The sequence below is a fragment of the Rhinolophus sinicus genome, chromosome 2, assembly GCF_057876585.1.
Source record: "Rhinolophus sinicus isolate RSI-liver-muscle chromosome 2, RSI-T2T, whole genome shotgun sequence".
Classification (NCBI taxonomy): Eukaryota; Metazoa; Chordata; class Mammalia; order Chiroptera; family Rhinolophidae; genus Rhinolophus; species Rhinolophus sinicus.
Window position 1 is genome coordinate 165,932,438 of NC_142502.1, and position 12,101 is coordinate 165,944,538.

A 12,101-nucleotide genomic window follows, 5' to 3' on the forward strand; every position below is an offset into this window, starting at 1 on the left:
CGGGCCGGCCCCTAAATTCCATATTTTTGATGAATTAGAATTTATAATGATCTGGGCTTTTAAAATGAATTCTCATGTTGCCACTCTAAGCCCCAGGTTGAGGTGGAAGCAGCAAAACTTGTCGTACATACATGTTTTCCATTTTTTTCCTGAATAAAGGCCAGTATTCATATTATTTATTTATTTATATATGTGTATGTATGTACATACATGCATACATTTATTTATTTATTTATATTACTTATATTATATTTATATTATATTTATATTATTTGTATTATAAGCATTCATAATATTTATATATGTGTATGTATGTACATACATACATACATTTATTTATTTATATAGGTGTATGTATGTACATACATACATACATAAATATATATCTGAGTAACACATAAAAGATGTACTGAACAGGTAAGAATAATAAAATAGACTAGGGCTAAAAGAAACCAAAGAAGTAATCTCCATTGAATGGCTATGAGCAAATTCTTATTCTAATGTCAAGCCTTACTTCTTAAGAAAGTCATGCAACTACTTGTTTTGCTATATTTTAAGCACACTGTCAAGTAGACCCTCTAACTGCCATTCTCTCTGAATATGTTCTGACTTTTTTAGAATTGGGAATCCCTGCCTCTGTGGATCTAGTGAGCAGTGACCCGAGCCATATGGTAGCATCATTCAGCAAAGGATATACAAGCATCTTTAACATGGAAACTCAACAACGCATTCTCACTTTAGAATCCAACCTAGATACAAGTATGTATACCAAGTCTAAATAGTCCGTGTTTGGCTCAATTTTTTAAACTTTATCAAAATTATCACTACTGGAGTCAAGTATGAAAAATACTTGTCATTATAAAGTCTTCTGCCTCTTAAATCACAGAACACAGTTATTTAGAAGGATATAATGATTTACAATTGAGTTTAAGACTTGGGAGTAAAGTTTATGTACATTTATAACTATACTATTTGAAATAGCATTTGAGCTATTCCAGATAGAAGTCAAGTTTAATTTAAGTCTATTTTATATTAGTAATATAATTTGACATAGCTTAGTACTGATTAGAATATAAATCAGGTTATGCCTTTCAGAATCCAAAATCTGAGGCTTCTTATTAGATACAGGAAATCAGGAAATAAATAATTTCTCAGATTATGAGGAAGATATTACAGAATTTTTTTGGCTTGCGGCTCTTTTAACTATTGATTGCTTAATCCAGACAATGACTGTTTAGGTTGCAGTTGATAGAACTACATACACATATATTGTTATTTTAATTTGCAAACTAGCTTTAAAAATAATTATTCCATTCTTCATTCCATTTTGGTTTTCTTCATTTTCTCTTCGCAATCTGTTGTCCTTTGTGAGAATTGTTTGGAGAAGTAAGCATGAATAGAGCTTTGAACTATTTGATTGTAAAAGAGAGAGGCAAAAAAATCAAATTGAGATTATGGCATAGGAAAAAAAATTTTTTGCCAAGAAATATAGGTTTTTAGACTCTCAGTAAATTTAAAATTTATGTATATGACCTAAAGCTATAGTAGTAAAGTAAAAAAACCAATATGAAATTAAGAAGGATGTGAACATTTTTGGAATTACCTTCAGAGATTGTGGTCAATTCTTTAAATGTCCTGAGTGGTAAATGTTGATTTTTAGTGACTGCTACAAATTAATCCAACGTCAAGTCTGGTGGACGAAATGATTAATTGGACTAGGCGATTCCGTTTTTTTTCCCCAAGATGGGTGAAAAAGTCAGGCTATAGTCATCTGACTTTTTGCCTGATAACTGGAAGCATTTGCTGAAGAAAACTGCAAGAGTATTTTGAGCAAAGGCAGCACTATTAGAATAAGTTAAAATTATTTTGAGTTAAAATAATACGTCCTGAAATTTCCTAAATTATCAATTTGATTACTTTAGAGTTGTATAGAGCAAACTTAAGTTAGTCTTGTATTCCTTTCTACTGTGACTGCCCTTTAGCTATTTATATTTGGCTATGTTCTATTCTGTAATTTAGCAGATGCTGTTTTAAATTCAAATTCAGACCAAACATATTTCAAGAGAAAAGTGAATTTCATATAGAGTTTAAAAGGATGAAGACTTGTTAGAATCAGATTAAATTATCCTCTTTCTCATTGAGGTCAATTGTGGTTTCACTGTGATAAAGTCAAAGGTAATTGAAGCAGGTAATTGGGTACGTGTGAACCCAGTGAAAAGGCAAACCATTTGTAAGCTGCAAGCTGAATATGAACATTTAGAGAATTGTTTTAATTCATTGTTAGAATAAAGCCTGGTAGGCCTACAGTTTATGTCTAGTGTTCTTCGCATTTTGCCTACTTGTCTGATTTACCATCAAGTGGAAAAGCTTCCTAACAGGTATTACTAAATAAGAATTTTCATTTGCCTGCGTCCATCATTTGATTTCTGTTGTACTTATTATATTCTAGATCTGAAAGTCATTGAAACTACGTAAACTTCTGTCAGAATATGTGGGATATTTAAAATATTTGTATTTTGTTGTTATTCTCCTGCTATACTTTAGAGAGGGTATTGCTCAATGGTGTGATATTTCTGGAGGGGAAAAAAAAAATCCATAGGCAGAATTTTTTTTGGAGTGGGGGGTTAGCTTTTGATGGTTTCAAAGGCCTTCTACTCTACTTTTTTTTATTTTTTTTATTTCAGGTGTGCAAAACTGTAATAGTTAGACATTTACACCCCTCACAAAGTGATAATCCCCTTCCCCCAATCTACTACCCCTCTGACATCGTATATAGCTGTTACAATTCCATTGACTCTATTCCCTATGCTGTACTCCACATCCTGTAACTACATATATATATTAAATTACTGTTGACGTTCATTGTTATTCAGCTTCAGCTTCAGGTGTACAGCGCAGTGCCATAGGCTGAATATTGAAACTAAGCTCTTTACTTAGGACCATTTAAATTGAGTATAACTAATCCAAAGCTTACTCTGCATGGTCAAGTGACTACCTTCAGCATTGGGAAAAGACTATCTTCAGTTTTAAAGCTGTCATATTTCTAGGAAACATGAAAATCCAATGGAGCAGACTAATGCTACTGCTATTTTTAGCTACATTTAACTATTGTGACTATAAATTCATAATACCTATTCTAATATTAAAAATTATTATTAAACTCGTTATTTTGAAGTAATTTTTAATTTGCAGAAAAGTTTCAAAAGTAGTACAAGAATTCCTGACTACCTTTCACTAGATTCATCAGTTTTTAACATTTGCCACATTTTGTCACATTTACTTTATCATTCTCTGTATATGTGTATAATTTTAAAGTCTGAACCACTTAAGAGACATCATACTCCTATACCCTTAGATCCTTTATAAAATGTCATTCCTAAGAACAAAGACATTCTCTGACATAGCACATTACATGATCAAATTCAGCAAATTTAACCCTGACACAATGCTGTCGCCTAAGTTATGATTTACATTCAAATTTGCCAGTTGTCCCAATAATGCGCTTTAAAAGGACATCCTTTCCTTTCCCTGGGTCATGATATAATGATTTGTAAACTCTGACATGTCTTAAATTAGTGTTACCTTTATGTAGATTTCCCCCTTTTTTCTTATAAAAAGTATCTTAACAAAATCACTAATTAAACGTAAGTTCTTAATTATTGAGTTCCTTTTGATAAAAGGCTTTGAGGAGGAACTTTTGATAGCTTAGGTAGCAGTTTTGGCAGTTGTCTGATTTGTGTGAGCCATCTGGTTGGGATAGAAGTAGAAGTTAGAATAGGTACTTTGTCACAGAATTTTGGGGGAGTCACAACTTTTTCTAGACCTTTGTTCATTCACTGTGATATGGGCCAAATGACACGTCCTGGCCTGCCTGTCTCATTATATAGAGAGGATGCCAAAAAATGTACACATGTTTTAAGAAATGAAGAAACTTTTAATTGTAATACTCAGTATATACCAATAACAAAAGATGAATAAAAGTCACGTTTGACTTCTGCAATTACAAGAGGTGCTCAGAGTGGTTACCATCAGTGTCCAGACACTTCTGATTACGGCGAACTACTGTTTGAGCATAGATAGCATCTCTTAAAATGTGTATACATTTTGTGGCACCCCGGTATATACTTGAAATCTCTTGAAAACTATTAAGTAGTGCACAAAAAGTAGTATTGGAATGCTGACTATTTAAAAAATCCAAACGTGGTAGGCTGTCAAATGATGACCGTTTGTATTACAGTGAGAAAGAGAAAATTAAAGTGTTAAGATAATCTCTTTGTCATGTGTATCATTAGATAACCATGTGATAAAGAGGTCTCTATCTAGAAATAATTGAGATTTAAATTTGGGCATTATCTACATGTAATTAATGATGGAACTTTATTAAAGTAGCAGAAACATCACAGAACATTGTAGAATGAGAAATGCCAGTGGCTCTGTGATAAGCCCTAGGTGGCACCCATTGATAGCAGGTGGTGGAAAAGGAAATTCTAATTTTAGGTACCTCTAGATTTGTCAGTAGAGAATTACTCAGGCAAGTCTCATTTCCTAACATTGAAATTATGAACACAATCGCAGAATAAATGGACTAAAGAAAAATTAAAGTCACATCATTTGCTTTTTCAGCCTCTTAGGTGAGTTTTCAGTTCTCTTTTGTGTGAAGAAATAGTAGCTTTACTAATTTGTGTTGTCTTTAATTTTTTTCTTTTTAGCAGCCAACTCTTCCTGCCAAATAAATAGAGTCATCAGTCATCCCACTCTTCCCATCAGCATCACTGCTCATGAAGACAGGCATATCAAATTCTATGATAACAATACAGGTAAGAATTTATTAAAAATTGATTGTTGTTAAAGGAAAAAAAATCTCCACTATAAGTAGGTTAAGTTCAGTGTCTATCAGTGGTTTTATTGTCAAGGAATAGGCATTGAAACACAAATACTCTCTCAGCTCAGTTTCTGTTCATTCCATCCAAATCCATTGAGAGCTACTCTTCGTGATCTCATGTAGAATCATCTTGGTTTATTTAATTATAAGTACGTGTTATATTTTGGCCCCAGAGCCAAGGTTATCACTAGGAACATAATGAAAAATTCATTCAAACACCAATAAAAATGATCTCTTACTGTGAGTATATTGGGGGAAAGTAGAAACATGTACTGTGGAAAAGTAGAAGTAGAGGCATATGATCATTATATTTTATTTGAAATTGTTCAAGTTTTGAATAGCCTTAGTGTTCAGATTGAAAACTCCTGAGTCATTTGGTTTATCTTATTCATTTTTCCATGGACTAATCTTTTCTGCATTATAATACTGACTGTTTCATCCAGATTGATTTGAATTGGGGCTTTCCCAGTTTTTATTGGATTATATTTCACTAGTCTAACGGAAATTCATGAGGAGTTGCGCTGGGAGGAAAACACTCTGTTAGCAGCCATATTTACCTGAGTATCAGTTATTGGCTTTGTAAATATGTTGACTTTTGCTGACTTTGCTTAGCTGCAGGTGATGGGTAATTTAATATTTTTAAACTTTCTATATATTGTTTCCCCAAAAATTGTAGCCAGGTTTTCTCTCAACACCTTAGTTATTGTCTCAATCTCTTCTTCTGTTTCCACAACCCATGTAATTTGCCTATAACTAAAGGATGCAAAGTAAGTGATTAGCAGTGTCTAAGTTCTAGTTAATGAACATGACTTAAAGGAATATTTGTGTAGAAATTACTAACTTTTGTGATTCAAAAGACAAAAATATGATCTGGAATTTGAGCTTTTGTTTCTCATCATGACTATGGCTAGAGTGGAGAGGGGAGACACTGTTGTTTTAGCTGATGAAAAAAGCTCTTGATGCAATAAGTACACAGAGAGGTGTGACTGGAGAAACCAGTGTAATGTTGTAGTTGGCATATATTCAGGATGAGGAAAGATCTTAATAAAGAGTAACAATCTCTTTTTCCGAAGGCAAATTGATCCACTCGATGGTAGCCCACCTAGAAGCCGTTACAAGTTTAGCAGTTGATCCTAATGGCCTATACTTGATGTCTGGAAGTAAGTACATCAATTGTGCATTATTTGTTTATTCTTTTTAATTTCATGTTAATGTAATTTTTCCTTTCAATTTCTTTTCTTTTGATAATAGGTCATGACTGTTCAATACGGTTATGGAACCTAGAAAGTAAGACATGTATCCAAGAGTTCACAGCTCATCGGAAAAAGTTTGAAGAATCAATTCACGATGTAGCTTTCCACCCATCCAAATGCTATATAGCCAGTGCTGGGGCTGACGCACTGGCTAAAGTCTTTGTATGACAGAATGCATCATCCTCACCTTCTAGCTCTTTACAAATAATCAACTGCACAAAAGAGATACAGAAGACCAGGGCAAGAATCAACCCATCCTGCCCTTTCGTTCTGCTGAAGGAGCACAGAGGACATTTGTTAAAGTATAGTTTTGCAATTCGTATACTGTTTTCTAAAACTAAGGTTTGTTCAGGTTGCTGCAAGCTCAGCTGAATCTATGAGCCTGAAAACTGTTTCAAATTTCCCCCAAAATAGAAGCTTTTATTTCTGAGGTTCTAATTCGCTAGGCAGGCCTGAGCGAACTTAAGTTTAGTTTGTCCCCTATTGAGTAAAGAGGGCACACTATATGGAATAGTTAAATAGCATGGTGGCTGGGAATAGTAGAGGAAGAACGGGAAGTTAGACCTAGTTCTCCCCTGAGAAATCTTGTTAAACACAATAGTAGTCAAAACAGTAATCTTTACCATATCTATTGTACTAACCCCTGTGTGCATAATGACCATGCAGTGTTAAAATGAGTTTTGAATTTAGCAATCCTTTCAACTGTTCACATAAAGCACTTGGCAAAGCATTTTACTTACTAGGGGAAAAAAGAAATGCAATAATATGTTAAATATGTTATTATTTAGAAATGCTAAACAAATATTTAGTTTGTAAGCAGATTTCTATATTGTAATACATTTTGGAAAATAGATTTGGTACCATTCTAAAGTTTAGCTGTGAAAAACACTCATCAGTGTGAAGAGTAGTTGATAGAATCTGCTTTTACTAAAGGATTTAACTTATTCAGGTTTAAGATTCTGTTTATTTTTAAGGGCGAGCAGGGCATGTCTTTGTAATAATTTCTATTAATTTTAAAATTCACTTTATTCATGTGATATTTATATTATCAGAGTGATTATTTCATATTGATGAACTCTTAACTTTCTGGTGGTTGAAAAGATGGGAGTTATTTCCCAGTACTCTTTATCAAAACCCATATAACCATGCTTCAGATGATCTCTGCTCTTTCTTCTTTGTCTCTCATATTCAAATTATCTGACACCTATCAAAAATAGTTTATAATTATTATGTTTTAACAGTCCAAGGGGTATGGTTAACCTCAGGCAGCTGCTTTTGCAGATGTACTAAATAAAGCAAATGTTTTATACCCCAAAAGCCCTCCATTAGCATCTACAAGAAGAACTTCTTGGAAATCTGGATGGAAGACTTCAGTGCATATTGGATAAATAGCTCTTTCTTTCTCCCTACCCCTTCTCTATTGTTTAATGGAATACACAGCATGTTTTAATGGGCAGTGACTATTATTTCTAGGGAAAACCATATTTTAAAGGACCAGGGTTCCCTGGTCCTTGCCTGTGACTGAAATGTGGTCAGCTCTTAGGATTCCCATGACCTCATTCTCTGGATCTGGTATGTAGACCTCATTCCTACAAGTGTCCCACCTCTCCTCATGCACTCTTGTTTGCCCAAAATGTCAGAGACCAATCTAGAAATGAGAACTAAATTAATGCCCAACTTTTCAGCAAAATATGTATATAATAAACTCTCGGACTTTAAAAAAAAAATCCATATTATAAATATTTTAACCTTTTAATGTAATTCCCACATTCCTATCCCTTCATATTCCATTGTCATAACAGTCACACTTCTGATGATATGAACTCCTGGAAAAAGTATTCTGGTAGTGATGTGGATGAGAACTGACAACTTTTCTTTAAAATTTCTGCTTGTCTGCCTCTAAAATTCTGCAGTATACAGGCAAATTGTCTTTAAAGTTAAGGACCTGTGCTAAATTTACTTAATTGATATGCAGATATGCTTTAATACTTTGACACAGCTACCTTGTCATTTCATCTGTGCTTTGGTTAACAGTAGGCTCAAGGGACTCATTTGTATAATCAAATGAATTGACCTGAACATGTGCTACCGGGGCATATCTGAGTTACATACCAGGTGACAATTTATATTCCCACGCAGACACAGAATTCCACATCGTGATTGGTGAATTCCTCTTTCAGTTCTGCAGAGCAAAGAAGTGGCATTGCTAACCTAACATTTGTAGAAGGATACTGGAAAACTTGAGTCAGATGCCTGCCCGTGGCATATTTATGATGAGCAACTACAAAGCTATTGTTCTACCAGTTATTGCTTTAATTACCTTCCAGGGTCTTCAGTGCCTGCTTTACTTATGTAACTGAATTTCTCAAAACCAAGACCTTCTTTTTACCTGCATTTTATGCCTCACAGTTGAAATTTTTCTGTTACTGAGTGGAAAATAACCATGAGGTATGCAGACTACTGCAAATGATGGAACTGTTGAAAGTTCCTTAGGAAGCCAGTGCTGTGCCACTGGAGACTGTGTGCAGAAACAGACTTGTCTCACTAGCACTGTATGATCTCAGCCTAGAATTGAGCCAAAACTGTCTTCCAACCAGATAGAACGATCCATGTACATGTGTCTGCTTTTTCCCCCCTCAGCCTGTCAAAAATTGAATCAACATTCACAAAATAATATCATCATAATTCAAACAGTCACTGAAATGCTTTCATAGTGCTTAATTTGTAAATATTTTGGATGAAATGTATTGGAATAGTATGAAAATTAGCAGGAGATGTGGGTCCCTGCCTTATTTTCATATGCTATGGATACATCTCGGGAGCTTGCAGCACCCTTCTCAAAACTCGGCTGTTCTATGGAGCTCATTTGCTACTCGGACCATAGATAGATATTTCACATAAGTGATACAATGACCTTCAGTATTTTTCTATTGAACAAGTTTATCAATTTTTGCCATTAAACAGATAATTCGTTATGCAAAGTATTTAGCTTTTATAATCATTTTAGTTATGACTTAATGGGGAGGAATTGAGCTGCATCACTGATAATGAACTTTGTGAGAAATTTTTTGTTTATATGACTTTCATTCCTTCAGTATTCTTGCTATAAATTTCTTTTGGAGATGACGATTTATTTGAAAATGTCTAAAATGTATGTATATTTTATAAATATATATTATATATATTGTAAGAATATATATAATATATATAGACTATATATATATGTGTGTATGTATATACATATATATATATATATATATATATATATATATATATATATATATATAAAACCATAGGTGCATTTTACTGTTTTGTATTTTCATTTTTGGAGGTAGTGTACACAGCAGGTAATGATGAGTATGAGTGTTGTGCTGTTTGCTTTTACAATATAATATATAGTTCTAAATGTTTAAATTACTGTAAATACTATATTCATTATAGGCTAGCATGCTTATTTTAAAGACTGTCATTCTAGTTTATTAAAATCTGAATGTAAGAAAACTTGGCTATTCAAATGTGAATTGAAAAATATTCCATTCTCAGTACTCAACCATTTCCATTGAACATTCAGGATTTTTAACGAAACACATACCATCAAGAAGGCAATAGCTAGAGAATGAGAGGTGCCTTTACTAAAAATACAAATGCAGCCTTACAGTGAGGATGAGACTTGAGTTTGGGAGTGGGGATGAGAGAGAGAGAGGAAGAGAGAGAGTGTGTTGGCCAATCTGTGAAGGTCCTGATTTGTGACCGTCAATGTCTTTTTAATGTATCTGCTCAACTTCTAGGACTTCAGGGGACATTTCATGCGCTATCTTTGTGCTCTTCTCAGCACCGTATATACTTTCCAAGAATTTTGAATGTGAATTCCTAAAAATTTCAGTAGAGAAGGAAATAACTCGTATTTCATTATAGTCAAGTTCAGGTAAAAGGAGAAATTGTCGGTTCACCAAAATTATGGGATCTCATTAATGTTGGCTAAATGTAACTTTTAAAAGCTCACTTTTTTAGTACTTAATATATTTTCTCCTTACACAAGAGCATGTCATGAAATTCTTATGTAATGAAGATTCAGCTAGTAAAAATTATTTGTAGGTTAAACACCTGAACTAGTTAAAATTCCACCTACGAGTAGTATTTAAATGGCATCTTTCGTATCTACCTCTTTGTCATTGCTGCCATTTTAACTAAAGCAAATCTTTATGACATCTGAAATGATGGTTGGATGCAAATTAAAAATCTGTGTTGGTGCTTTTCTCAGGCTTTGTCATTTAAGTTAATATGGAGTTAAGATGTCACAAATCAGATTGAAAGACAGAATTAATTTTGGTTTTCTTTTGAAAGAACTGCTTAAAATTTATTATCAATGTTGATAGTTGAGATAGAAAACCTTGGGTTAGTATATATGTCTGTGTGATGTTTTCAACCAAGAGCCAAACTGTTACTGAATTTATATGGAAAGGGCTCTTAGTATAATTTTCTTCAACTTACTTTGTTCTTTGAAAGCTAATTCAAGGCTATTAAGTACATAATCAATCATTAATTTTATTTACTCAGCAGTTGCCTCCATTACTATGTTACTTGTTTAGTTATTTATATAATTATAGACCTTTAAGTGTTTGACACTGGCATTCAGGTTGTACAAAAGTAGTAGCTGACAGAAATTATATGTATATTTTTATGAAATGTATCAATTCCTAAAGTTCATTTTAGGGGAAGGTCCAGACAACTAACATATGTGTGTATAAAAACAAAGGACGGGTCATTGGTAAATGATTTAAATAATTTTTACTCTTGCTACTGAAGGTTTTTTTAATTGGCTATAGTCATTATCCAGCTGAATCTCCATGTTAGTGTAAGGGACACATAAGGTTGACAAAGCATTTAACAAATTGTGTCAGTTGTTTTTTTTTTTTTTTTTTTTTTTTAAACAAATATTAGGCAAAATGGAGATCCCTAGATCCCACTTATTTATTATAACAGTATTTCTAAAGTGGTGCTTGGGGGTCAGAATTTTCTGGATCTTTGCTAATCAAGCTTTAGAATTTGATTTAACTGGGACCACATGCTTACCATCCTTCTGATGCAAATTAGAAAGTTCATTTTAATTTAGATTAACTGTAATGTCTGCCTGGGTTTTCAACAGGCTGTGAACCAGTGAGTGCCTTGTTAATGCAGAATGATTTTTCCCTGGTTGTGTGTTAGCTCCTCTCTGAAAATGTTTCAGAGAATGGTGTTTTAGTTGACTTGTAGAGAGCTGCTAAATTTGGTGTTATCAGCAATCAGAAAAGTTCATTGTACCACATAACCTCCCTCCCTACTTTCTTCTCATTGTTTGGCTGAAGTTTGCCTCTTGTGAGAAACAAATACAACCCACCTTCTCCACAGTTTTTTCCAATCCAGATTAAAAGGTATCCCCTACACCCATCCCAAATATATGCTCTAATAAGTGTTTTTAGGAGGAACCACTTCTTTGTAATCCTGAAATCTATCGGTTATTTCATGTCTTCTCAACTTCAGTTTACTAGAGCTGACCTCAGGGCATCATCAGTTCAGATTCCTAAATAACTCCCTTTCTCCACTCTCCCACACCCCTCCAACTGGTGAACCCTGGACCAGATTGTTTGATCTTCAGGTATTTTAAATTTTAGTTATATCAATTAATGTAAATTAATCCAAATGCTAATTTTTGTGGTGCAAGAAGTTTCTTTTGTAAATTCAGGGTATGGATAAGCTAAGATATCCTTTTTTGGTGGCTCTAAGTGTATTATTTGTTTTTAAATAAAGTGTACAAATATAGATGATGTGCTACAGGTGTCTCATGAATTGAAATATTTGTCAGATTTGGAATCTAGTGGATTTGCACTTAATACAACCTGATTTTGTTATTTTTTTTGCGAGGGGAGGTAGTAGAAGGTTACAGAGAAATAAAAGGGGATTAGAGTAGATGTGAGTCCAAAATAATG

General features: G+C 33.6%; 1 protein-coding gene across 3 annotated transcripts in view; it reads left to right on the forward strand.

Moving 5' to 3' along the window:
• STRN (striatin) overlaps positions 1–7,862 on the forward strand; it is an 81,261-nt gene extending 73,399 nt beyond the window's left edge. Inside the window, exons 15-18 of one of the 3 annotated variants that reach the window (XM_019741966.3) lie at positions 619–759; positions 4,710–4,817; positions 5,956–6,042; positions 6,134–7,862. In XM_019741966.3, coding sequence (XP_019597525.1) covers positions 619–759; positions 4,710–4,817; positions 5,956–6,042; positions 6,134–6,303 — 506 coding nt within the window. In that variant the 3' untranslated portion in view covers positions 6,304–7,862. The remainder of the gene's footprint in view (positions 1–618; positions 760–4,709; positions 4,818–5,955; positions 6,043–6,133) is intronic. The other 2 variants (XM_019741959.3, XM_088796217.1) reach the window with 2 other exon arrangements.
• The last annotated feature ends 4,239 nt before the right edge of the window (positions 7,863–12,101 follow it).